The sequence below is a fragment of the Pantherophis guttatus genome, chromosome 4 (genome assembly GCF_059756535.1).
Source record: "Pantherophis guttatus breed Tessera chromosome 4, ASM5975653v1, whole genome shotgun sequence".
NCBI classification, from domain to species: Eukaryota; Metazoa; Chordata; class Lepidosauria; order Squamata; family Colubridae; genus Pantherophis; species Pantherophis guttatus.
Window position 1 is genome coordinate 34,035,589 of NC_142066.1, and position 26,928 is coordinate 34,062,516.

General features: G+C 36.6%; 2 protein-coding genes across 2 annotated transcripts; both read left to right on the forward strand.

Moving 5' to 3' along the window:
• Positions 1–735: 735 nt before the first annotated feature.
• On the forward strand, positions 736–1,635 carry LOC148113978 (vomeronasal type-2 receptor 26-like). The gene has a single exon (XM_087893584.1). The coding sequence runs from the start codon at positions 736–738 to the stop codon at positions 1,633–1,635; it is 900 nt and encodes a 299-aa protein (XP_087749710.1).
• Positions 1,636–15,212: 13,577 nt separating this feature from the next.
• On the forward strand, positions 15,213–24,663 carry LOC132712409 (vomeronasal type-2 receptor 26-like). The gene is made up of 6 exons (XM_087893585.1): positions 15,213–15,397; positions 16,275–16,566; positions 19,134–19,997; positions 21,161–21,391; positions 21,933–22,059; positions 23,762–24,663. The coding sequence occupies exons 1-6, from the start codon at positions 15,213–15,215 to the stop codon at positions 24,661–24,663; spliced, it is 2,601 nt and encodes an 866-aa protein (XP_087749711.1).
• The last annotated feature ends 2,265 nt before the right edge of the window (positions 24,664–26,928 follow it).

Here is a 26,928-nt window from a genome sequence, read left to right on the forward strand (position 1 = left end):
CCAGAAGGCAAGATTTCTGAATGGGAAGGTAAGAGATAAAGTGCTTTTCTCAATGACATGAGCCACTACTAGTGGAGTACTAGTGAGTAGTGGTTCATATCTTTGAGAAAAAAACTGAATGTATAACTTGCTTCCCTAAATTAAAGTTTCTCAGGTTTATAATGAAGTTGTTATGTATTCAACCGTCCCATTTTTAATTAACTGATTCTCATTGAAAATAGGAGGTTGCAAATATACTTGACTGTTATTTCTTAATTATGAGAATTTTCATTTTAAAGAAAATTCTGCCCTTTACCCTATATTTCTTAGTAAATTTCATTTTCATTTTTAATTTTGTTATTTACTCAGGAAAAAAAAAATCCAAAAGCAAATCAGATTGTTGGAATTCTTTGACATTAGTTTTTGGTTGCAGTGTTTTTCTAAAGATATGATGGATAGGTGGTATATAGTTTGTCTTAGATAAATGATAGCTAGCTAGATAGATAGGCATGTAGATAGCTAAAAAGCTGGTTAGTTAGACAGAACTAGAGAAGTCAGTAGAACAAATCATAAGACTGAATGAATTTCAGTAGAATCCAGATAAGGCATCCAAAATTGAATTTTTGTAGAAATAAGTCATTCAAGTGAAAAGTTTTCTTGTAAAAAATTGCTTTTAACTTTTTATAATTAACATGTATATGAACTACATCAGTATCAAACATTGTGTATCTAAGGATAAGCTTCTGTTTTCTAGATATGCCTGACTGTGTTGAATGCAAAGAAGGTCATTACCCAAACAAGCAACATAATATCTGCATTCCTAAAATTGTAACCTTTTTGTCCTATAATGAAACTATGGGAATGGGTTTAGCCATCGGTGCTCTTTTCTTTTCCCTGATAACGGTTGCCTTATTAAGAACATTTATAGCGCATCACAACACTCCCATTGTGAAAGCCAATAACCGGGACCTCACTTATACTCTTCTCATCTCTCTTCTGCTCTGCTTCCTTTCTACATTGCTTTTTATTGGGCAGCCTCGAACGTTCATGTGTGTCCTGCAACAATCTGTTTTTGGGATAGTCTTCTCAATAGCTATTTCTTCAGTACTAGCCAAAACCATCACTGTGGTTTTGGCATTCATAGCTACCCAACCAGGGACGAAGAGAACTTGGTGGCTAGGAAAAGGACTGGCCAGCTGCATTGTTATTTCTTGTTCTCTTATTCAGGTCGGCATTTGTACATTGTGGCTATCAACCAGTCTCCCATTCCTGGATGCTGATATGCACTCAGGAACGGGTGAAATTAGCCTGCAGTGTAATGAGGCATCCCCTGCCATGTTTTACAGTGTGATTGGATACATAAGCCTTTTAGCCATTGCCAGCTTTATAGTTGCTTTCTTTGCCAGGAATTTACCTGATACTTTCAATGAAGCCAAATCTATTACATTCAGCATGTTAGTGTTCTGCAGTGTGTGGTTGTCATTTGTCCCAACTTACCTGAGCACCAAAGGAAAATATATGGTTGCTGTGGAAGTTTTCTCTATTTTAGCTTCCGGTGCTGGATTGCTGAGTTTCATATTTTTCCCCAAATGGTACATTATTGTTTTGAAACCTGAACTGAATAACAGAGGGAAACTTAAATGGAGAAACCCTTGAAGAAGCAAGGTACCTGTCTCAGCAAGTCACATCTATTACATCCAGGAAAAACAATATGACACAATGCTTTAAAAAAAAAAAAAGGCTACTGTTGTACATTTGAAATAATATTGGCTGATTCTGGTGGTGGTGGGTTTGGCATGCAAAAAACAAAAAGTTATAATTACAATAATAAAAACTAATGTGAACTGGAAAACAAAAGAATAAAAAGAAAAAGTAGAAGGTACATAAAAAGAAAGAATGCAAAAAGAGAAATAAAAAATAAAAAAGGAAAGTAAGAATATAGTAAAAATTTGAATAGAAATTTATAAAGAAGTTACTTTCCCCCTTCATCAGAAGCATCGTCATTCCAGGCTTAATACAGCCAAATCCATGAAGGGTTATCAGAGATAATAACGTATCTATTTTAACCTTGGTCAAATAAATCAGTTGTGTATTTCCTCCTTTTCTTTTTAACAGTGCATTTAAATAAAATCAAGAGCTTTATTCCATTTTGTTTTTTTCTTTATCTCTTCTCATAAGCTTATTTAAAAATTGAGCAACTCTCTTGTAAATCCAATATAGGAAAAATAATCCAGATCATTCTCTTGATTTATTCTTGTGTATCTCTTTTAGTTATTCAAATATCAGATTTTGTTTTTATCTCCAACTTTTTCCATGTGATTTTTGTAGCCTGTCATTTGTAAATCCAGTTTCCACTCAGTCTAGAACTTTTCAGAACTTTTTCCTCTTCCATAACCCATTTTTGATATAGTCTCTCTGTAGCGGCAAATGTCTCTGTTGACACTATGAAAATTAAATATCACCCCTGGCTGGCTACGCCCATCCTGCCCCACCTCACCCCTCCCAGGAGTCTCCACGTGGCCCGTTAATCATTCCAGGTAAATGCAGGGGCTGTGTGGACGGTCTGGGAGGGCAAAAAATGGGTCTACTGGAGGTTTTGGAAGTCCAGAAATGGTCCTGTTTCCGGCCTCCAGAGGGCCTCCGGACCCTCTCCAGGAAGCTCAAGGAAAGCCTCCGGAGCCTCCAAAAAGCCTCAAGGAAAGCATCCAGAGCCTGGGGAGCATGAAAAATGGGCCTCCCGGAGGTTCAGGGAGTCTAGAAACGGGCCTGTTTCTGGCCTCTGGACCTCAGGGAAAGCAGTTTTCACTCTCCTGGAGGCTCGAGGAAGGCCTCTGGAGCTTGGGGAGGGTGAAAAATGCCCCCCAGCATGGTGCAGGCAGCCAACCGACTAGGCCCTCCCACCATGGTGATGCTGTCCCAGCCATGGGGCAGCGAATCTGTTGCTAAAGGATCTAAAGCCCATCCCTGTGCAGAACCATGTTTTCATAGCTGAAAGGCTACAAGAAGGGTTTATCCCTCCGCTGGGGTTTACAGGATAGTGAATTGCAATAGTCCAAATAGGGAAGTGATAGGGTATGAGTGACTGAGCAGAGAGTCTTTCTATCCAGGAAAGGGCATAATTGGTCACAACATGAAGTTGAGCAAAGGCTTTCCAAACCACAGCTGTCATCTGTTCTTTGAGCAGGAGCCATGCATCTAGGAGGAACTCCAGATTATGTACCAGTTCTTTCTGGGATAGTGCATTTTATGTTCTTAAACATGTAATTAAAACTTTCTTTTGCTAAAGATTAAAGAAAATTTACCCAGTGCTGCCACAAGTATCAATATAAAGGTTTCTTATATTGAAAATTTCAATATAATTAAAGAAAAGAAACATTTCCTAACTGTGGGCTAATTGACAAGAAATTTCTGAAATTTATTAGAAAAGGAAATATGAGTACTAAATCTCTTTTCTAATATAATGGCTGTGGTTTGAGCAAGGTGGTTATTCTCTTACCTCCATGAGCTCTAATCTTGCCAGAGACTTCTATCTTGTGGCCTCCTCCCAAAGACAGCTGTTCAGAGCACTTGTGTATGATTTCAAATCCTCTCCTTGTCCTGAGAGGTTTCAAAGACATGGTCTATTGATCAGCTTTTCATTCTGGTTGTTGGCTTTGATTCTAAACCGGTGGTATTCTACACAATGAACACATGATATTCCCATTATTTCAACAAGAACTTTTGCAAGGGGAGTTCAAGTAATTTATTCAGGAAAAGCTGAGAAAATGAAGTGAGAGCCACTCTTCCCACATCAAACTTGAGGCATTGACCTAGAAGAAAGTGAAGTCAGGGAAGGAAACAAAGGGCAGTATACTATAAAACATGAGCAAAATCACTACTTTTAAAATGGAAAAGGAAAACATTCTGGAATGTCACTTTAGATCAGGGGTGTCAAATTCAATTTCATTGAGGACTCCATCAGGACTGTGGTTGACCTCGGGGGGCTAGGCAGGCATTGCTAACTTGGAAATCATTATATATCCAGATCACATAATATCTACTCAGACGGAAAAGTCTAATGTATGAATTGCTACATGAATCAGGCCTGAGACTACGTGAAAGAAATCCATTTTTCTTGCCACAAAAGCTATGAGCTCCTAGATCTTACCAAAATTGGTCTCCTCTTTGAAACTGAAGTCCCTCAATACAAAGGGTTTCTGGAGCTTCTCTATCCCCAAATCAAAGACCAACCCCAGCTGTCCAGGAAATGTTTTTGTGGCCAGAAGTAGCTGGGACACATAAGCAAATCTCAAAATTGTCTATGCAACTTTAAGGTGGGCTGCCCAATGAGGTACAATGACCTCTCCCACCGACGAAAGTGGCCCCTGGCGTCACACTCTACACCAATCAAGCAAAGACTTAAAACCAGTAACTGCCATTTCCCGTGTTGTTTCAATGCTATATGAAAAGCTGGAATGTCCTCTCCAGAGCACGAGGCCTGGGTAGATTAATATGGAGGATAGACTGTTACCCAAGCAGCAGATCCCCCCTCACCACATGACTGAAATAGTCCAATGGAATTGCAAAGCTGATACGATTAGTTCCAGCTGCATTGCAGGAGTTACCAGAACGTGATTGTGCACAGTCACGAACTGCTTCCTGGACTCCGGCTCCGGATTTTGCCTCGAGGTTGACTCCTGTAGTAGATATAGCCATAAGGCAATGGAGGTTTGTAATCAGAGTTTCCCTTCTCCTAAAAGATGGTTCTGCTGTTTTATCTGCCGTTGGGGCATAAAGCCCTTTTTCGCCTTAAAAACAGTTCTTCTCCTGTAACCCTGGATAGGGGCCCTTAGAGGTGCTACCAGCCGGGCCAGCTGGACCAAGGTTTTTTTAGAGAGGTATTACTCCTCTAGCACTCCTCCTCACTCCTGCTCCAGATTTTGCCTCGAGGTTGACTCCTGAAGACTTTCCCATTGATGGATATAGCCAATAGGCAGTGGAGGTTTGAGATCGGAGTTTTCCTTCTCCTACATAAGTTGCCTCCCAAGACTAGTGGACACCATCTAACCAGTTTTCCACACACACAGCTAACAAGACTTCCCATTTACACTCAATCAAACAGCCACTCATCTCCCCTTAGAAACAAGCAGATTCATTCATGAGGTGAACTAGAGCACCTTCCTCCCTGCAGTCACATGATTCACTCACTCAAACAGACACTCCCCTTCCCCCTAAAAACAAGCCGATTATGAGAGAGAGTATGGCTTAATAAGAAGCTGATGGAACATACAAAGATCCAGGTCTATAGAGCCTGGATCCTGAGCACACTATTGTACTGCAGTGAGTCTTGGACCCTCTATGCATGGCAGGAGAGAAAGTTGAACACCTTTCATATGCGCTGTCTCTGATGAATTCCTGGAATCACCTGGCAGAACAAAGTTCCAAATAGCTCAGTCTTGGAATTTTCTGGAATTTCTAGCATGTATACATTATTGAAATAGCAACGTCTATGCTGGCTGGGGCATGTCATGAGAATGGCTGATGGTTGGATTCTGAAAGATCTGTATGGAGAATTAGTGCAGGGAAAGTGCCTCAGAGGGAGACCACAGCTGTGATATAAGGATATCTGCAAGAGGGACCTAAAGTCCCTGGGAATGGACATTAACAACTGGGAAACCCTGACCTCCGATCATTCAGCTTGGATGCTAAAGATGCAACATGGCCTTTTCAAATTCGAAGAGACACTTCTTCGGCAGGCTGAGGCAAAGAGGCAGTCCCAGAACCAGCAAAATCTGGGGGCTGGGCAGGGGACAGAATGTATCTGCCCTCACTGTGGAAGGGATTGCCACTCTCGAATTGGCCTTTTTAGTCATGCTAGATGCTGTTTTAGGACCTCTTTCCAGAGCATGATACCATAGTCTCTTGAGACTGAAGGATGCCAATGATTCTATGCAACCTAATTTTATATACAGACACATTCTGGAATTTCAGGAATGGAGTCCATAGTCACAGACAGACATATTTTATGGCCAATACCAGCAATCCTTCTCAACCTTGACTTCAAAGTTTTTGAAAGTCTGAAACACAATTGTTCAAATTTCTAAGACAACAAGATTGTTGTCTTTTACTAATACATATCAAAATTTACCACTTCATCCACTACCTGGTCATATACAAAGAGGTATCATAATAAGCTGGCCTGACATGAACCAGCAATAAATTGAAGCCTGGGAGCACACAGGATCACATTCTCACTAGGGGTGTGCAATCACATTAGAGGTCAAGCCTACCATCATATAGATTTAGGATTTTTTTTTATTAAAAAGTTTTATCAAATATTACAACAATTTTTTCCCCATCCCTGCTATTCCCCTTCCCTCCTCCACCCACCCCCATCCCCCATCCCCCATCCCCTCTCTCCCTCCAACCCCCCTTCCCCCACCCCGGACTTCCCAGAGCAAATACAGGGTATAACATTTAACAAACATAAACTAAAATATGCTAACTTTCTATAGGCTCCTAATTCCCTCTTGCTCTTTAACTCGCCTTTCAATTAACAAAACATAATTCAAGAAGAAAAAGTTGGTTTCATTCATAATCTATTTGAAGCTTTTTAGTATGATATTTATTTTGAATATAGTCAATCCATCTTCTCCATTCCGATATATATCTTTCATTTGAATGGTCCTTCAAATATGCCAAAATTTTTGCTATCTCTGCTGAATTCACTACTTTTAATGTCCATTCTTCAATAATAGGTAAGTCTTCCTTCTTCTAATACTGCGCCACCAAAAGTCTGGCTGCTGTTATTAAATTTAAAATCAACTTAGTCTCTATAACAGTACAATTTGTAATTATACCTAACAAAAAGAACTGTGGAGTAAATTTTATCTTCTTTTTGAGAATATTTTGAATAATCCACCAATGCCTTAATTTTTTTTACATGTCCACCATAAACGATAATACTGGCATCATCACATTCACATCTCCAACACTTAGGCTGCACACTTGAATAAATACATGCTAGCCTTTTAGGATCTAGATGCCATCTATAAAACATTTTATAAAAATTCTCTCTTAAATTTTGGGCTTGCGTAAACTTCACATTTCTTACCCATATTTTTTCCCACATTTCCATCATTATTAGTTCTTCAATATTTTGTGCCCACTTTATCATACAGTCCTTAACTAACTTCATTTCTGAATCTATTTCTACCAATGCATTATACAACCTTTTTATATGCATTTGACTTTGATCTCTAATTTGTTTTACCAAGTTCTCCTCATTTTGCAAGATACCAATTTTCTGATCTTCTCTTCATCTAGCTTGCAACTGTACATATTGAAACCATGTTTGAATTATCCTTTCTTCTCTTAGTTGATTTAAAGATTTTAATTGTAGTATACCTCTTTCCTTGTTAAGAAGCTCTTTGTATGTAGTCACATCTTGTTTTTGCTCTACACTTATATTCTCTATCGCGTGTCTGGGTATTGCCCACATTGGTAACTTCTTGTTTAATTTATACTTATACTTTTTCCAGACACGCAGTAAAGCATTCCTTAGTATGTGACTTTTAAAAGTCTTATCCACTTTCTTATCATATAATAAATAAGCATGCCACCCGTAAACCAGATCATATCCCTCAATATTCAATATTCTTTCTTCTGTTGAGTTCATCAAGTCACTCATTGCTGATAGGGCAGCTGCCTCATAATATAGTCTTAAATTGGGCATTTTGAGACCTCCTCTTTCATGTATATCCTGCATTATTTTTTGTTTTATTCTCGGTCTCTTTCCTGCCCAGACAAAATTATTAATACCCTTCTGCCATATCTTCAAATTTTCATCTTTTTTAAGTATTGGTATCATTTGAAAAAGAAAGAAAAACTTAAGCAAAATATTCATTTTTACTGCTGCTATTCTTCCTAACAAGGATAATTGTAATTTTTTCCAATTTTCCATCTTTCTCTGTATTTTTTGCCACAACGGATCATAGTTATGCATAAATAATTTCGCATTTGATATCATAATATAAACCTCCAAATACTTAACTTTTTTTACTATTTCAAATCCTGTTAATCCTTTTAATTCAACTTTTTGATTTGTAGTCATGTTTTTAGTTATTATCTTCTTTTTCTCTGCATTTATTTTAAATCCAGATACTTGTCCATATTGCTTAATTATATCCATTAAACCTACAACCGACTGTAATGGTTGGGTTAAAGTAACAACCAAATTGTCTGCGAATGCTCGTACTCTGTAATCATACTGCCTAATTTTAATTCCATTTATTTTGTCCGACCCACGTATCTTCCTCAACAAAAATTCCAAAGTCAAGATGAACAATAATGGAGACAAGGGACATCCTTTTTCTATATTAAAAGTATATGTTAAACTACCATTAATTATTATTTGTGCTGTTTGTTTCTGATATATTGCCTTAATAGATTGTATAAAATATTCTCCAAAATGCATCTTTTTTATTATTTTCAATAAGAAGTGCGAATTCAATCGATCAAATGCTTCTCCACATCAAGAAATATTAGTGCCGCAGGGATTAGGTTGTTCTTCCCCAAATACTCTAATAGGTTAACCACTTGCCTTATACTACTCTTCATTTGTCTACCATTTATAAAACCAGTTTGATCATTATGAATCATTTGTTGCATGACTTTCATTAACCTATTTGCTAGTATTTTAGCAAAAATCTTATAATCTGTATTTAAAAGTGATATAGGCCTATAATTTTTTGGCTGAGTGTGGTCTTGTTCCTCCTTTGGAATCAGAGAAATAAATGCTGTCCTCCATGATGGGGGTATATCTCCTCCAGATTGTATGTTGGTAAATAACTCTTTGAGTGGTCCCACCATTTCTAACTGCAAGTGTTTATAATAAGCAGCTGTCAAACCATCCATCCCGGGGCTTTATCCACTTTCAACTGCTTAATTGCAAACATAATCTCTTCGGAAGTTATTGGTTGATTTAAACCCTCCCTTTGCTCTCTTGTAATTATAGGAATATTTTCTTTCTGTAAATATCTATCTACATCTATACTTTGAATTTTATCACTAGCGTACAACCTCGTATAAAATTCTAAAAATGCTTTTTTAATCATATTTTGCTGATAAACCTCTTTACCTTTATATTCTATTTTCTCTACGGTCCGTGACTTTTGTTTTTTCCTTAACAAATATGCTAACCATCTCCCTGGTTTATTTTACATTGCAAAAAGTGTTATGTTTAGCATATTGCAAATTAATTGCGACCTGATCTGCCATTAACATATTAAATTGCCCTTGCAGTAAGTTAATTGCCCCTTTTATTTTCTTCTCTGCTGAGTTCAATATCAGAGCTTGTTCTTTTTTTTTAATTTCCTCTTCTAAGTCCTTCCTTTTTTTCTGTTTACGTCTATATTTATTATTCAAATATATCATATATGCTTTACTTGTATCCCAAACCATTTCCATAGATGTACCCTTATGCAAATTTATAATGAAAAATTCTTTCATAAATTTTTTACATTCTTTTACATTTTCCTCATATCTAAACAGATTTTCATTTAACCTCCAAGACCTCTTAAATCCCATTCCATACTCTAGTTCCATCCAAACTGGACTATGATCCGTTAAAACTCTTGGACAAATCTTTGTCTTCTTCACCCTAGAAAAAAGATCATTAGTAATTAATATGAAATCAATCCTAGAGAAAGATTGATGTCTATCAGAAAAAAAGGTAAAGTCTTTTTCTTCAGAGTTCCTCTCTTGCCAGATATCTCTCAACTCTATTTCAAAAAACGATTTTGGCAATCTAGCACGCATTGAGATATTTTGCAAGAGCCCCTTCTTATCTTTTTTAGTGTCCAAAACTCCATTCCAATCGCCCAGTAAAATGCATGATTTGTAATCCCATTGTAATAACTTGGAATGTAAAAGCTTATAAATTTTTTCCTGTTGTTGGTTCAGTGTATATACTTCAATTAAAAGTATTTTTTCTCCTTTTATTAAAAGTTCAATTGCTATAAATCTTCCTTGATCATCTGCTTCAATTAATTTGTCAATTAAGTCTTTTTTTAGGTACATAACTATACCATTCTTCTTCTCGGGAACAGAAGCAACAAAATGTATACCTAACCTTGCATTTATTAAATATTTTTGATCTTTGCTTCTAATATGAGTCTCTTGTAAACAGATTACATCATTTTTAAACTGTTTCAAATAATGAAATATTTTTCTCCTCTTTTGTGGTGAATTTAGGCCATTAACATTCCAAGTCAGAAATCTAGTTGCCATTCTTGGTCCCCTGAAGCTTTTGGAGCATCTGCTGGAAATCTCCATGCATTTTGCTTTTTGGTCTTGCTCCTCCCACTGCTTCTGTTTTTGTAGTTTCTTGAATCATCTGAAGTTGCTGCGCTCTTAATTCTTCTTGACACTTGGCTGCTGCTCGGGTCTGTCTTTGATCTTTAGGTTCTTCTATCTCCAAGGCTTGAACAGTAGTCAAAAGTTGTATTAAATCTTCTTGAGTAATCAAAGCTCCCCTTTGGGCCTGTGCCAGCAATTCTTCCTTCTCCCCCTTTCTTGCCCCCTCTGCTTCCGTCTTCCTTCCATATCTCTTTATTGTATCATTATCACATTTGCCTCAGCTCTTTCCATCTTATTCTGGACATCTCCGACTTTATTTTCCAAATTCTCATTAGACTGCTTAATTTCTTCCATTTTTTCATCTATTGCCTCAATATGGCCTGCCAGACCTTGGACTGCCATGATAATATCTTCTCTAATTTCCTGATTACGTTTTTGAATAAACTCTTTAATTTGAGCCGTCTCCTCAGCAACATCTTGAATTTTATTCTCAAACACCGAAGTAATTTTTTTTTCTATAACAGAGGCTTGTGTTTTAAGGGCTTCCTGCAACATTTCAAGTGTTAATATTGGTGGTTCCGTTGGAACAGAGAGAGATTGCAATTTGGACGTTTGAGCTGGTGAGCTCCCAGCACTTTTAGGAACAATAGTCTTTATTTGTTTTGAAGCCATTTTTAGTTTCCAATTTAAATTTATTCAGCAACCAGAACAACAAATCCACCAAATCCAGAGATTTCCAGTCTTTAAATGATATCAATCCTTTAAAAAAAAAAAAAAAACACTGTTATAGTCTTTTTAACCTTTAATCTTCTTTCTTTCCAAGCAAAAATCTCTAATTTTAGACCGGGGCTGCCAGCACTAAACAAAACTTTCCTTTTAACATTTACTTTCACACCCCATTAAAGCTCAATCTCTATCTTGGTTCCACTTTCTCCCCTTAGTAAATCAAAAGGAAGTAATACACATTTGGAGTTAAAGTTTAGTCCTTGCAAATCTGATCTCTCTTGAGTTTACTCAGCCTGCTTCCGAATGATGTTTTATTCCCAGCGTTGTTTGCAGGGGTGGTCACGGGGTCTTATTCTGCTTAAAGCAAAAATGTCCTGGATCTGGAGGTCTGTCGGGCTTCCAGGGAGCTCTCACCCTTCGAGCCCCAGAATTGTTCCTGGGGCTTCTTGGGGAGCTTTACCTGAACCCGTCTGCTCTCTTCCTACCTTTTCCTGGGGAGAAAGTTTTCAAGCTGCTAGACAGCTGATTTGCGCTGTTCTAGTGGCTTTATGAGATCACGGGGCTGGCACTCACAAAAGGAGTGTCTTCGGCGCCTACGGTGCCACCGGAAGTTCTCCATATAGGTTTAGGATTGAAGTTAACCACTTTTAGTCATCCTGTGTTGTGGCCCGCCAGTGGCCTGCGTGGATTGTGGCTGATCCCAACAAAGAGGAGGCTGGTGTGGTGTTGCGCCAGCAGCCTGCACAGCCGGCACTCATGTCAGACAGTGAGGAGGCTGAAGAGGATGTGGTGCCAGAGGCAGAGACTCAGCCAGGGCCTTCAGAACCTCCAGAGGTTCCTTCAAATGGAGAGAGCGAAGGGGAGGAGCCTCTTCTCAATGCTCGAGCATGCAGGGCTGCCAAAAGGCAGGAGTGGCTACTCAGCAGGAGAAGGTCTACTCAAGAGTAGAGTTTGTGGATAATTGGCCATTCCCTTAGCCTATTTAAGTCGCACGCAGTTAGTGCTTTCTTGCTGGAAACAACTCGTATCGAGCTGCACTGGCTCCCGGTGGTCTTCCGGGTGCGCTTCAAGGTTCTGGTTACCACCTTTAAAGCGCTCCATGGCTTAGGATCTGGTTACTTATGGGACCTCCTACTACCATCAACAGCCTCCCACCGACCAGTACGCTCCCACAGAGAGGGGCTCCTCCAGGTGCCGTCGGCCAAACAATGTCGGCTGTCGGCCCCTAGGGGGAGAGCCTTCTCTGTGGGGGCACCGACGATCTGGAATGAGCTCCCCCCAGAGATACGGAGGATTCCGGATCTGCGCACCTTCCGCCGCGAGTTGAAGACGCTTTTATTTCATCAAGCTGGCCTTGCCTAAATCTTCTCCCTTTTAAATGTAAATTTTAAATTTTTAATGTATTTTAAAATATGGGTATCTTAAATTATGGGTATTAATTCAGCCAAATTTATTTAATTCATTTTATTCGATTTTAAATTTTGTATATCTATGTGTTTTATTTCATGGCTGTGCACCGCCCTGAGTCCTTCAGGAGTAGGGCGGTATAGAAATTCAATAAAAAAAAAATATTATCAGAGTATTTTGGTTTATCATATCTTATTTTCTGAGCTGGTTGCCAACCTTTGCCAGTCTTGTTTATTCTTGCTACTTAATAAATTTGATAAGGACCATTGATGTGTGTCAATATCCTTGGAAATCCGGAGCTGGGGCAGAACATCCTGTTCTCATTATCTAAAGTAGGAGTGTCAAACCCAAGGCCCATGGGCCAGATCCAGCCCCAATGTGGTCAAATCTAGCCCACAGGACCATCCTGGTCTGCTCAATGCAAAGAGGAAAGTTCAGGCCAGCGTGGCTTCGACCCGATTCATCCAATGCAAAGAGGAAACATTCCAGCAGTTTGGGGAGTGGCATCAAACTGGCCATGCCCACACAGTTGGCCATGCTGGGAGTAAAAATTTGGATTTCACTACTGGTTAGAAGGATTACAAAATGAAATCCAAACTGCAAATTAGTGTCAATCCCAGGCCCAAAGATGACACAGTGAAAGCCAACTGAGTTTAATTCTTTATTTGCTTATATATAAAATGGACAGAATTTTACCAAACTAAAGCTATAACATCTAGCCCACTAGGTATCTCCTGGGATATACTTTGTGTGTGATTACCATGAATCACTTTCCATGAATCACTTTCATTCCTCTCCCATCCATCTTGGGGATGTGTAGTCTCTTAATCTGAATATCTCTCTAATAAGATTTATTGCCTCCTTCCTGGGTATTTCCAAAACTATTATCCACTGATTCTCCAGGTGTATATTCCATCAAAGCTAGGAGGGATTTCTTACCATTGCAGCAACTTACCTACTGAAATCCATCATTAGAAATTTTCAAACAAAATTTTTCAAGCCATCCCTTTTCTTGGATGGCAGGAAAGGTTCAGCCTTGGGTATGGTGTTGAATATAAAAACACTCAAAATTATTTCCAATCCTTAAATTCTATGTTTTAGAATCAAGCCAATGTATGCATCCGATAGGAGCAGCTGAAATGATAGATCCATCTCACTCAATATTCATGTTTTTGACAATGCTTATACAAAATGTTACTTGTTGCTGGAAAAACAATCCCAAAACAACTCAATTGCACAAAACAGTCAATTATAAAAGACAACTTTGTTTGAAATAGCTTATCCTAATGATATCTCAAACAATTCATATCCACCCAAAATCTTTGAAAGGACTGATAGATGGACAAAAATGTGAAATCCAGTCTGACTGACTATGAGACAAACACAATAATAAGATGATATACACATTAACTTTTTCCTTGTCATTTTTTTTTCAATTACCAATGTATTCATCTCACCTATGGCTCTGCTTCACTGAGGATGGATCACACCAATACCATTATTTCTATCAAATGGTCCCAAATGAAGCCCTTCAGTCAGTGGTGGGATTCAAGTAATTTAACAACCGGTTCTCTGCCCTAATGATTTCTTCCAACAACCAGTTTGCCAAACTGCTCAGAAAGTTAACAACCGGTTCTCCCGAAGTAGTGCGAATTCCTCCACTGCCTTCAGTACAGGGAGATTCTTGAATCACTTCTCTATTTCAGCTGGACCTTGCTTTTACTGCAACTAGAATTAATTTAGAAGGATCCTTCAAAGTATGGTTCCAGAATTTTTGAATTATGGGATTTATTTTGCTTTTATAGAAGCAATCAATATTGCAAGAGGCATATGTGCTTTTATCTGTACAGGGATAGGTATTGATAAGGATGAGAATAGTTCTTCTAAAATGTGATTTGGATGTCTTTCTTGCTCAAGATCAATGAATCTACCAAATATTTTACTCTGCTTCCTATTTCTTCAAACCTTGAAATGTTTCGGCTTCATACATACATTATGTTCCTCTAACAGGACCATATCTGTAAACCATTTTCTGTAATAGAACAGACACTTGTATACATTAAATAAAAGATGTTTTTTTTCTTATCTATAATGATTTTTACTGTTGTCCTAATATAGGAGGATGAATTCATTTTTTATTTATATTTTGGTTTTGATTATTTATATATTTTGGTAAAAATATGAATTGAATCTTTTTTCCTTAACATAACTCAGACATTATCTTCTTTCTTTCTGGACTTTCTATAAAGTACTTTTCTTCTGCCCGCCCAATACCAGGATGGTAATATGTTTGCTTACAGAAAAAAAATGTAACTACAGAACAATTATGTGATGAAATGAAATGTTTGCATGTTTCTCTCTTATTTATTTTTTTAAACTTTCAGTTTTCCCCAAAGTAGAGAGAAAATACTTCTATCCCAAGTGGAAATATTTATAGCACAACCTAAAACCAAAGTGTAATTATTGCAATTAGTGTTGCCACTTTCTAAATTGGCTCTGCATTTAAAAAAGAGAATAACAAAACATCCTTTATGAATGGTGGAATAAATACCTATCATTCAAAAATCTGACATAGAGAAATTCTACTGTATATTAGCTTGACTGCTTATGTGTTGATTTTCAGATATGGAAAATGAGATATTATGAATGATAGGACTTATTATTAGCAAATGTTCATTACTAAATTCTGTCTTCAAATAAAGGCATCTTCACTGAAAATGAAAATTTGCTCTGAGTATAGATTATCAGTGATATTACTAGTGATGCTACTTTCCTGGATAACATGTAAAGCTGCTAAATGTGGATTCCAAAACCTTCCTCTCATTCTTCATCAATATTATCAGCCAGGAGACATTATAATTGGTGGCATTGTTTCTCAAAGCTTCATCTTGTCTATTCCAGCAGATTTCAGTTATCAACCTCGTTCAATATCATCTGAAGAAATAATGTAAGATTTTCTCCACAATACAGTACATTTGAAATGACCAGTTGTGTGTCCAGAAGAATGATGCAGGAACTGAAGCAGGAGTTGTGATTGTTAAAGGTTCAGATCATTTTTTTGCTTCATATCCATTCCATGTATTTAGAACACTTCCCAAAGAGAAAATAGCATTGCTCTTAGCTAAAATCAACATTGTTGATTTACTCTAAATGCCCAAGAAAGCAACAGAATTATTTGAATTATAAAAATGGAGCAAATACCATTTTGTCTGAGATCAAAAGGCATCACTGAAGAGGTCTTTATTTATCTTAAAGATTCCATTGTAAATGCCATTTATATACTGTATATGAAGTGGAAATTCAAGAAATGATTCTCTCTCCTTGGGGGGAAAAAACCCACTTCAGAATACATTACTTTTATAAAACACTGTCTTTTGATTCATCATTTTCCCTTATTTTTCATTTTAACTTTTTTCCATTGCTTATGCCTTTTCATTTTATTCTTTTTCAAGGTGTTTAAATAAATGCCATTTCACATTATGACATTCATGTTATTTTTTGAAAAAAATCTTTGAAATATTCAACTTTGTAATATAATTAAATGAAAGAAAGAAACCTCACCCAAACAACACAATTTAAATAAAAAAAAAGCTTAAAATCATACTTTTTTTTGCACGTTTTAAAGAATTTTATTTTTTTTTATTAGAAAGAGCAATAAATGTACTTACAGGTGTACGTATTTACACCTGTAAGAGATCGTCATGAGAATAACCTCAGAAAGTGTAGCATTTTTAAAAAATAATGTAATATGTGAATCAAAAGAGTAAATGCCCTAATTTATGAAGCTAGGTATATGCTTATAACTCATGTAAATCTTTTTTTAGTGTGGTGACTAAGAACTATCAGCATATCTTGGCTTTGGAATTTGCAATAAAAAAGATCAATGAAAATCCCTTCATTTTACCCAATGTCACCCTAGGATTCCACATGTATGATATCTACTCTGATGCCAAATTGACCTACCAAGCCACAATGCAACTTATTTCAACAAAAAACAAATTTATTCCCAATTATGAGTGCGGCCTCAAGGACAAACTAAGTGCAATCATAGGGGGACTTCGCTCAGACACGTCCCACCTGATATCAAACATTTTAGGTATCTATAAGACTCCACAGGTAGGTGGCATGTACAAAATGTGGAAATAAAACAAAATGGGGTGTTCCAGGTTTATGCTTATATTTAATAGCCCAATAGCAATGCATTTTATGCAGGCAGAGATATCTTGCAATTAATGTCGTATGCAGTTTTATGAAATTGTTTCAACTCAGTTCAAATCATATCATATCATCTTCATGAATAGGCAAATGAGATATTACTACCCTCCTAAAATTTCTCAGCTTAAAAACTGTATACAAAATTGTGTACTTTTAAATTGTGATAGAGGGACAAAAAGTAATGTTTGAGAAATACGTATGTAAAACATGGAATTATTTATTTAAAAAGAATATATGAATGAGGAAACTGGAAATGACATAGGAAATTATGTATAAGAATTATTATTTTTAGAATGTTTACAGTTAAAGATTTATACCAAGATTTTTATTTTTTAAAAAATCCCAAAAATATGATTAGACAAATGCTTATCTGATATGTTGCTTTGCCATTTATTTGGAGTAATGGGCTTAAAATTCCATTTTTATTTTCATCAAGCTCTCAATAGCTATTATCACCCATTAATATCCCCACTCCAGGTTAAAAGTTATACATAAAATCCATAAAATCAATTAAAATCCATTTTAAAACCTCCATCAGTCCAGGCTGTCCAGGCAAAGTAACCACATTTTTAGTTTGCGGCGAAAAGAGCGAAGGTCGGGGGCCATTCGGAGTTCCAGGGGGAGCTGATTCCAGAGGGTAGGTGCGCCCACAGAGAAGGCCCGCTCCCTAGGGGTCACCAGCCGACACTGTCTGGCCAATGGCACCCCTAGTAGGCCCTCTCTGTGGGAACACACCGGGCAATGGGGAGCTGTTGCTGGTCACAGAAGGTCCGCCAAATACCCTGGACCTAAGCCATGTAGGGCTTTATAGGTAGCATAGCATAGCATAGCATACTTTATTGCGCTCAAAGACCAAAAAAACCAAAACATCCAAGACACATAGCTGGCACACGACCAGACTGAAGGGCAAACAAGATCAGTGGTGGAAACCACTCCGTCAAACTCACAGTTCATATATTTTAAATTTTTAATTCCAATCTATATGGCCTATAGTCGATTAAAATTGTACATAGGTAGAAAATACTATATTGCAATTTATATAAAATCCACACATCAACACTTTATACAACCACCAGCTAACTCATCCGCTGATGATCAATAAAGCTGACCTCAGTCAAAGGGTCCAGCCCATCCCTTCCCCCAGCTCTTACATCCCAAGACTGCAGCAAAATTTTTTAATACCTTTAGTGTAATCTTAGAATCAGTATCTTGGAGTAAGGAGCAAAGACTAAGATTTTCAGATAATCCAGGAAATCTTTGGCAAATGGGAGAGATAAGTTCTGACCTTACCTCCTGATAATGGGGTCATGTAAATACGATGTGAGCCAACGATTCCAGAGATCGGCTGTCACATGAACAGTGGGTGGATTTCACCCCGAGCACCTGCTATCTAGGACATTCGAGGAGATCACATTAAAACGTGCCTTTAGAAAGACCAACCTGTATTTAACAAAGGATAAAGTAGAAAGATATTTTGGGGGGGGTGCATTCAGGGAGTAATACCGAGAGAAAATGGAGAACATACTCCCACACCAAGTGCCAGATTCTGTTGTCTTTCAATATCATCCAATTACTGGAATATCAGCAATTTGGATACATCTGGGCCAAGCATAAGAGCTTCAATAGGGAGAATACCTATCTTCATAAATTTGGTGTGAATATTGCAGGCCCAAGAACTATGGAAGTCGTCCTGCCATAAGCACTGGCCTAAATAGTAGTCTGGAAGTCTGACCCACAGGGTCAGCCAGTAGCTAATAGCACACTTCCACAGAACAGTAGCGAGAGATGGTGTGCCCAGTTCCAAGCGGATTGCAGCATTACTCACACAGGGGGGGACTCCCATTAGACGACGTAAGAATTGGCTTTGAACTGACTCAAGGACGGAAATATTTGTTTGAGCCCAAAGGGGAGTGCCGTATGTAATGGCAGGGCTTTATAGGTAATCACCAGCACCTTGAATCGCACACGGAGGGCAACTGGTAACAAATGCAGGTCGTGCAAGAGTGGTGTTAGGTTGTCATTTACTCTTAACATTATTGTAACTGTAAATAAAAATGCCCTTCAATAGCACAATTAATAAATATCCATCTTTTCTATAATTGTATAAAGCAGAATTAAACTTTTGGTCTCATCAACTGATGTCTCTTTTTTAAGTGCCACATCAATGGAACTAATGTAAAAAAGTTGTAGAAAAGAAAGCAGATTTTTTCCCTAAAAACATTCATTGCTATATCAAAATACAAAGAAATTACCATTGCCCTCTTAATTATATTGATATGTCAGACCATGAAGCATGAATTTACAGGTATTAGTTCCCATAGGAAATCACTAGAAATATTTGTTAATAATTTTAGATTAGGACAAATCATCATCAACATCATGCACTGATTCAAAATACTCCACAGAAACGAACGTTGTATTTGACATTTCTGTACATCACCTCATCCCATTTCTAAATTTCTTTGTAGCTCCTGTATGGTTCTACTCTAAAGAGGACAAGTAAAACTGAATTTCTTTCCCCTTATCGGATGGTACCAGATGACACCCTTCAGTATCTAGGAATTCTTCAATTACTCCTCCATTTCAAATGGATATGGATTGGATTCATCGCTGATGATAAAGATAATGGAGAAATGTTTCTGAAGCTCATGCTCCCATTATTTTCTGAGAGGGGAATCTGTCTAGCTTTCATAGAAACATGCCCCGAGAATATAAGTTTTGACGATTATAAGGAAGATATAATAAGGAAAGGCTCTGAAATGTATGAAAAAGTCATGAGCAGTACAGCCAATGCTTTAGTCTTCTACGGAGAAGCTGATTCCATCATATTTTTGAGATGGGTGCTATACTTTCCAGAAATAGAAGTCAGTTTATGTAAACCCAAGGGTAAAGTCTGGATTTTTACTGCCCAGATGGAGATAAAATCACTTGTTTATCAGTGGGTTTGGGATATTCAGGTCCTCCATGGTGCTTTATCTTTTGCAATCCATTCTAAAGACTTGCAGCAATTTAAAATGTTTATTCGGGGAAGGAAACCTTCTAGTGCAATTGGAGATGGTTTAATCACAGATTTCTGGGAACAGGCCTTTCGTTGTGTTTTCCCCAATACTTTTTCAGGTCAAATTGAGGGTGATATCTGCACTGGAGAGGAGAAACTGGAAAGTCTTTTGGGCCCTTTTTTTGAAATAAGTATGACCGGTCACAGCTACAGCATATATAATGCTGTCTATGCAGTGGCCCATGCCTTGGGTGCACTGTTTGTATCCAACTCCAGGCCTAGAACAATGATGAAAGCAGAGAAGACAATAAAACTGAATTATCAACCATGGCAGGTAAGTCCTGTAAGAGCTGCTACTGCATAATCTACCACTATAAGTATCTGCCAATAGTAAACTTCCATGTCCTGAAAACAATAGAAGTGTTTATAATAAATACATGTAAAGTTTAGCAGTTTAGCAACACTGCCAACAATATCTAACACCTCACATCATCTGTGGAAGGGAGGAGGGGACAGTTTTATAAGTGTGCTAGTCTGTCATCATGAAACAGATTGAACATTTAAGATTTCTAACAGGATTGAAATTAATTGATATAAGGCAAAGAATTGCTATGTCCAGGAAATGTTAATGTTTTATCCCCAAAAGGGAGATGTTTAACTTCCTAGAGAAACATTGACCCAGAGAGATGAAGATACTACAGATTAGTTATTTCTAGTTTTTGAAATTAAAAACAGATTATTTTGGGCTAGATTAAATTCATTCCAAGAAACAGATTTGTAATCTGAGGAATTACTAGTTCCATCCTTTCCACTGACTTCAATGGCCAATGATGCGCATTATCAGCTTGGTAAATTTGCTCTGTGTGGGACAGTTTAGCCTTGCTGAGTTAAGTACTAGTTATGTCAAACCTGGATTATTGCAACTACTTTCTAGATGGTAGCTTCTATTTGGAAGGTGAAAATTCAGAAGGCTAAATTGCTGACCACTCAGTTTTACCCTGCAATTATTTCCACGAATGCTAAGAGTTCTGCATGGAAAGCCAATCTGTTACAAGTTCAAAGCCTTTATTGTCATTGTCCATCATTTATACAACGAAATTGGTTACCAAGCTAGATTTAGGAATGTCTATAAGTATAGAAAGATTTGAACTTCATAGGACCAGATTACTTTACCATTTATATCAACTCTTCATTTCAGACATTCTGTTACTTCTGGCCTGCGGAGGTCAGAAGATTCACCACTTTGCCACAGAATGGAGATAAGATTTCTCTCCCATGGTGCCAGTTGTTAAAAAACATTTCTTCTCTCTTGCATGCAACACTGATATCTGTTACGCATTCTTTCAAACTGTGTTCTATGTGCAGCCACCAACTCACACTATTAAGCTTAAACTGCAAATTATTTTATTTGATAATGCTGTATATAGCCATTCTGGGATTTAGTATATATTTTGGAAGTGATATAGACAAAACTGAATATGGGTCTTTTCATCCTAGCTTCACTCCTTTCTGAGGCAAGTCTCATTCAACAACAATGCAGGAGATGAGATATTTTTTGATCAGAATGGAGTGGTAGTAGCAGGATTTGATGTCATAAATTGGATTACATTCCCAAATCAGTCTTTTGCTAGAGTAAAGATTGGAAGAATGGATCCCCAAAACCCTAATCTTAACCAAGCATTTACCATCAACCATGATGCTATTGTGTGGCACAGCTGGTTTAATCAGGTATGACTTAAATACATATGTAGGGCAGTGCCCACATTTTGAAATAACATAAAGAAATTGAAACTTTAAAGAACAAAATCCAAATGTTTTCAGTGTGTTTTAATTTTGAAAAACATACAAGAATTGTTCTCTAGAGCTCTGTGAGTTTATTTTCACCCCGGAATGATTTCATGATGGCCTCTGATATTACCCAACTTTGAAAAGAGATGCAGATGAAAAATTAAATTAAATTAAATTAAATTAAATTAGATTAGATTAGATTAGATTTAATTTAATTTAATTTAATTTAATTTAATTTAATTTAATTTAATTTAATTTAATTTAATTTAATTTAATTTAATTTAATTTAATTTAATTTAATTTAATTTAATTTAATTTAATTTAATTATTTAATTTAATTTAATTTAATTTAATTTAATTTAATTTAATTAATAATTATTTTTTCCTCCTGCAGGTTTTTGGCCACAAAAGAAAAAAAATCCTTTTGTCTATGATACTAAAGAATCTAATCATTTTTTTATTACATTTATTGATGTGTTAGACACAGCCTCTTTCTGTTTGTAATGACAATTGTCATTCGGGATATAGCAAGCAAAAGAAGGAAGGGAAACCATTCTGCTGTTATGATTGCATTCCATGTTCAGAAGGGAAGATATCTACAATAAAGGGTGAGAGTTGTACAATGGTTATCAAAGTTTAAGTTTTAAGTTTAAGTTTAATGCAATTTATATGCCGCCCTATCTCTAATGGACTCAGGGCGGCTCGCAACAGTAAAATACACTATTTATTTATTTATTTATTATTTATTAATCAAATTTCTATACCGCCCTACTCCCGAAGGACTCAGGGCGGTGAACAGCCAAGATAAAATACAGATAATACAAATATTAAAAATCCTTTAAAATTATTAAATATTTTGGCCGAAACACAAATTAAAACACCCAATTTATAAAATCATGAATTAAAAAATTTAAAAAATAATTTTAAAGGGGGGAGTTAGGCCAGGCCAGCTTGCTGAAATAGAAAAGTTTTGAGAGCACGGCGAAACGTGCGCAGGTCCGGGATCTTCCGTATCTCTGGGGGGAGCTCGTTCCAGATGGTAGGTGCCCCCACAGAGAAGGCTCTCCCCCTGGGGGCCGCCAGTCGACACTGTTTGGCCGACGGCACCCTGAGGAGCCCCTCTCTATGGGAGCGTACTGGTCGGTGAGAGGCTATTGGTAGCAGAAGGCGGTGACATTAATGCAATATAAAATTAAAAGTCTGAATTAAAACATTTTAAAATCAGTTTAAAAACTATTAAGAACCCCCCCCCCCTCATCAGTCCAGGCTACGAAATAACTAAGTCTTCAAAGCACGGCGAAACGAGCGAAGGTCAGGGGCCATCTGGCGCTCCAAAGGAAGTTGGTTCCAAAGGGTGGGTGCGCCCACAGAGAAAGCTCTCCCCCTGGGGGTTGCCAGCCAACATTGTCTGGCCGACGGCACCCTGAGGAGGCCCTATCTGTGGGAACGCACCAGGAGGAGGATTGCATTTTTAAGGAAAAATATATGCTAGTCTCTGGCATGAGGACAATGCGATGATGTTATGTTTACATGAGATTTTAGCCACTTCCCCTTTTTTTATTTTTTATTTTTCTTTATTTTTTTATTTTTGTTTATTTTATATCTTTAAAGTTGTTCAAATCTCATTATGTCCATTTTTTAAAATATTTGATATGTATTCTTTTTCTTTGTAGTTAGTATTTTTCCTTTGTTTTATAGTGAAAGAAAATCTTACTTCTTTAAGTTTAAAGTTTAACTTCTTTAACTTTATTAAAATCTTTAAATGTCTGCTTTAAATTTGAAAGCAGAAAGCAAAATCATCACCACTGCCCTCAAAATCTTCTTCTTCATCACCATAAATAGAAATCATCAGAAATCATCCAGAACATTTATAGGACATTGGTATTTACTGCTTCTATAATACATTATTTTAGCCAACATTGTTCCTGAACAATAATGCTCATTTGTTCATACATTTCCCTAATAGACAGAATTTTATATTCATTTTTGAGTGATGCCTCAAAATAATTGCTTCCTCATGTCTCATTTCTGAGAATGTTAAACTTAGACCGTTTCTTGATTCTCCAAGCACTTTGTAATTCGAAGAAGATTACAGGGAGCATGCTAATGAAATCCTGAAGATAATCTAAGTAGTCTCGCTACCAGCACCTGTGAAAATTTTGCAGAACAACTATGAATTCATCAGCTGATATATATACTATATTTTTATATAATCTGTATGAGGTATTTAGTCTTAGCTGTTATCCCATTTCAGCATTCCGTTGAAGAGGACTTCAGAGAAACCACAGTTTTTCTTCTCTTTTCCTCTAGATGCAGCTGAATGCTTTCATTGCCAAGAAAATGATTACCCAAACAAAGATCATAATTTATGCATTCCCAAGGGCATAGACTTTTTGTCCTATGAAGAGCTCCTGGGGATTGGTTTAATTCTTGGGATTCTTTTATGTTCCTTGATAACTATTCTGGTTCTAGGAATATTTCTGAAACACCACAACACCCCTATTGTCAAAGCCAACAACCGGAATCTCACATACATTCTCCTTGTCTCTCTCTTACTCTGCTTTCTTTGTGCATTACTCTTTATTGGCAAACCTACTCAGGTGACCTGTCCTCTCCGGCAAACTATTTTTGCCATTACATTTTCAGTGGCTGTTTCTTGTCTGTTGGCCAAAACCATGACTGTTGTTTTGGCTTTTATGGCCACCAATCCAGCATCAAGGTTGAAAAAATGGGTAGGGAGAAAACTAGCCACTTCCACTGTTTTTTGCTGTTCCCTTATTCAAGCAAGTATTTGTGCTACATGGCTGACAACCTCTCCCCCATTTCCTTCTGCTGATACACATTCAGCACCTAAAGAAATTATCCTGCAATGTAGTGAGGGTTCAGATAGAATGTTTTACTATGTTTTTGGTTATTTGGGTTTCTTGGCATGTGCAAGTTTCACTGTAGCTTTCCTTGCCAGGAAATTACCTGATAGTTTCAATGAAGCCAAGTTCATCACTTTCAGCATGCTGGTTTTCTGCAGTGTTTGGCTCTCCTTTGTTCCAACCTATCTGAGCACCAAAGGGAAATACATGGTGGCTGTGGAGATCTTTTCAATTTTAGCTTCCAGTGCTGGGCTGTTGGGCTGTATCTTTTTCCCCAAATGTTATATTATTTTGCTGAAACCTAAGCTAAACACACGGGAACAATTAACAAGAAGAAATCCCTAAAAATTATAAACCTTTAGTTTCAGATCTAAAATATATTTTATCATGACATGATGCTTTTACACTGCTCTTCAAATAAACATTTGTTTAAAAAATCTTTTAATTTAATTAATTTAATTTATATGCCGCCCCTCTCTGAAGACTCAGGGCAGAGTCACATGTCTTTCCAATCCAAAAAGCAATTGTGTTTTCTTAAGTTTTTTTTTCTTTTGAAAGCATTTTGCTTTTCATTCAAGAAGTTTCTTCAATCCAGTTCTTCAGCTTCTTGAATGAGAAGGGAAACAATTCAAAGGAAAAAACAACATCAAGAAGAAAGTCCAGTAGTGGAGTTAAGGTTTCAGGGGGGGATTTAGTAGTTTGAGGATAGATAGGTTAATTTAGCTTATGATTGTTAATTGAAATACCTTGTATTTTGCTCTGGGAAGTCGAGGAGGGAGGGAAGGTAAAGGGTGGGGGGAATATTGGGGGAAAAAATTCTTTTGTTTTTGTAAAACTTTTCAATAAAAAAAAAAAAGAAAGTCCAGGATTCAACCAGAAGTGTCGCGACGAGACAGTCCAGGAATAGCGGGCTCTTATGAGTCTTGCAAAATCCTGGGCTGACAAGCCACTGCCGAGGGATCTTTGGACCAGATGTGTCTTGTAGAGATTGATAAGAAGGAGAGGCACCTAGCAAGACCATGAGGAACAGGCAAGTTCCTCAGATGTCAGAGGAAACTCTTCGAGTCGGCAGAAGAGAGGGTGGAAAGAAACAAAGAGGGGAAAAAGGGGGGAATAGAAAGAATATAAAAACTTAAATGATTACACTGGGATTAATAGTGGGAAAATAAGAAAGAGAAAAAAGGGATGGAGAATAATGGGAAATACAGGGCAAAACAGAAAAGTTCAGGATTTTAAAATACGAAACAAAAGATGGAGGAAGAAAAAGAAGAAAATAAAAAAATGGGGGAAAGGGAGAAAGAATATGGAATATGTTGTATACATTTAGAATTAAAAAATGAATTGAAGTAAGACTTATAGATATAATGAATTTTAGAAAATGCAATAGTTGAGATTGTGATACTTGGAAGGTATTGAATTGTAATAATGAAATCAACTAAGTAAGCATAAAGTAATGGAAAATTACATGGATGGATAAATGAATAGAAATAAGATTTAGAAATATGAATAAGTTTAATATATGAGATTGTAATAGTTGGAACATTTTTAATTGTAACTAGGGAAATTGTAACAATTTGAATATTTTTAATTGTAATACTGGAATTTAACTTAAAAATTGGAAATGATATTGTATTATGACTTGTGAAATTAGAAATGATTAAGATATTGTTTGAAGAGGTATAAATACATATATTTAACAAAGTAATTGAAAACTGGAGTTAAGATTTAAGAAAATGTACTATACAAAGTAATATGGCTTATTATTCAATAAAAAGAGATTATACACTTGAAAAAACAATGGAAAAGAACTGAATGATTGTAATGCTATAAATTTAACTGATCTTTATTAAGATGTTGGATTGTATTATTTGGAACAGTTGTTAGTTGATCAGTTGATTTGGAACAGTTGAAAGAAAAATATTTGTGATTAGAATAAGGGAATTTAAGGAAATATTGGGAATTATGTTATGTTGTGAGATTTTAAATTTAAGGGGTTTAATTTAGAGATGAAAAGGGAAAAATGAATTTTATTAAGATTAAAGATGAAGAGTAATATTGGTTTATAAAAATTAGAGAGAATAAATACTATGGCAAAAACTGAATATATAAATTGTGTTGGAGATGATTAAAAATTGTATAAATTTGTGATCTGGCAAATACACTGTTCAGAAAAAATACATTGTATATTTGTTTGTGTGTTTGTGTAAAAAATAAAAAAAAATCTTTGCACCTTTGGGACAACCATGATCTGGATGATTGAGAATCTCCATAGACATAATCCTTGAAACCTTGCCAATCTGTGATTTGAAGACAAGATATTGTGATATTATTCTTTATAAAGGATGTTCTGAAATACTTTTACATCCTAAATTGTCTTTTAATTAAAAAAAGTTTTATATTTGATTCTTGAATGATAACCACAAGATTTATGCCAACTCAATTTTATTTATTTATTTGATTCATTTGATTTGTTAAAGTCATTCAATACCAAGAGTGTCAGGGAGGTTAACAATAAATCTAATTTCCAAACCTTTATTGTCAGAGTACATGTGTACAATGATATTGGCTGAGACTCCCTTCGTGCATCCCCCCAACCCAATACAATTTACA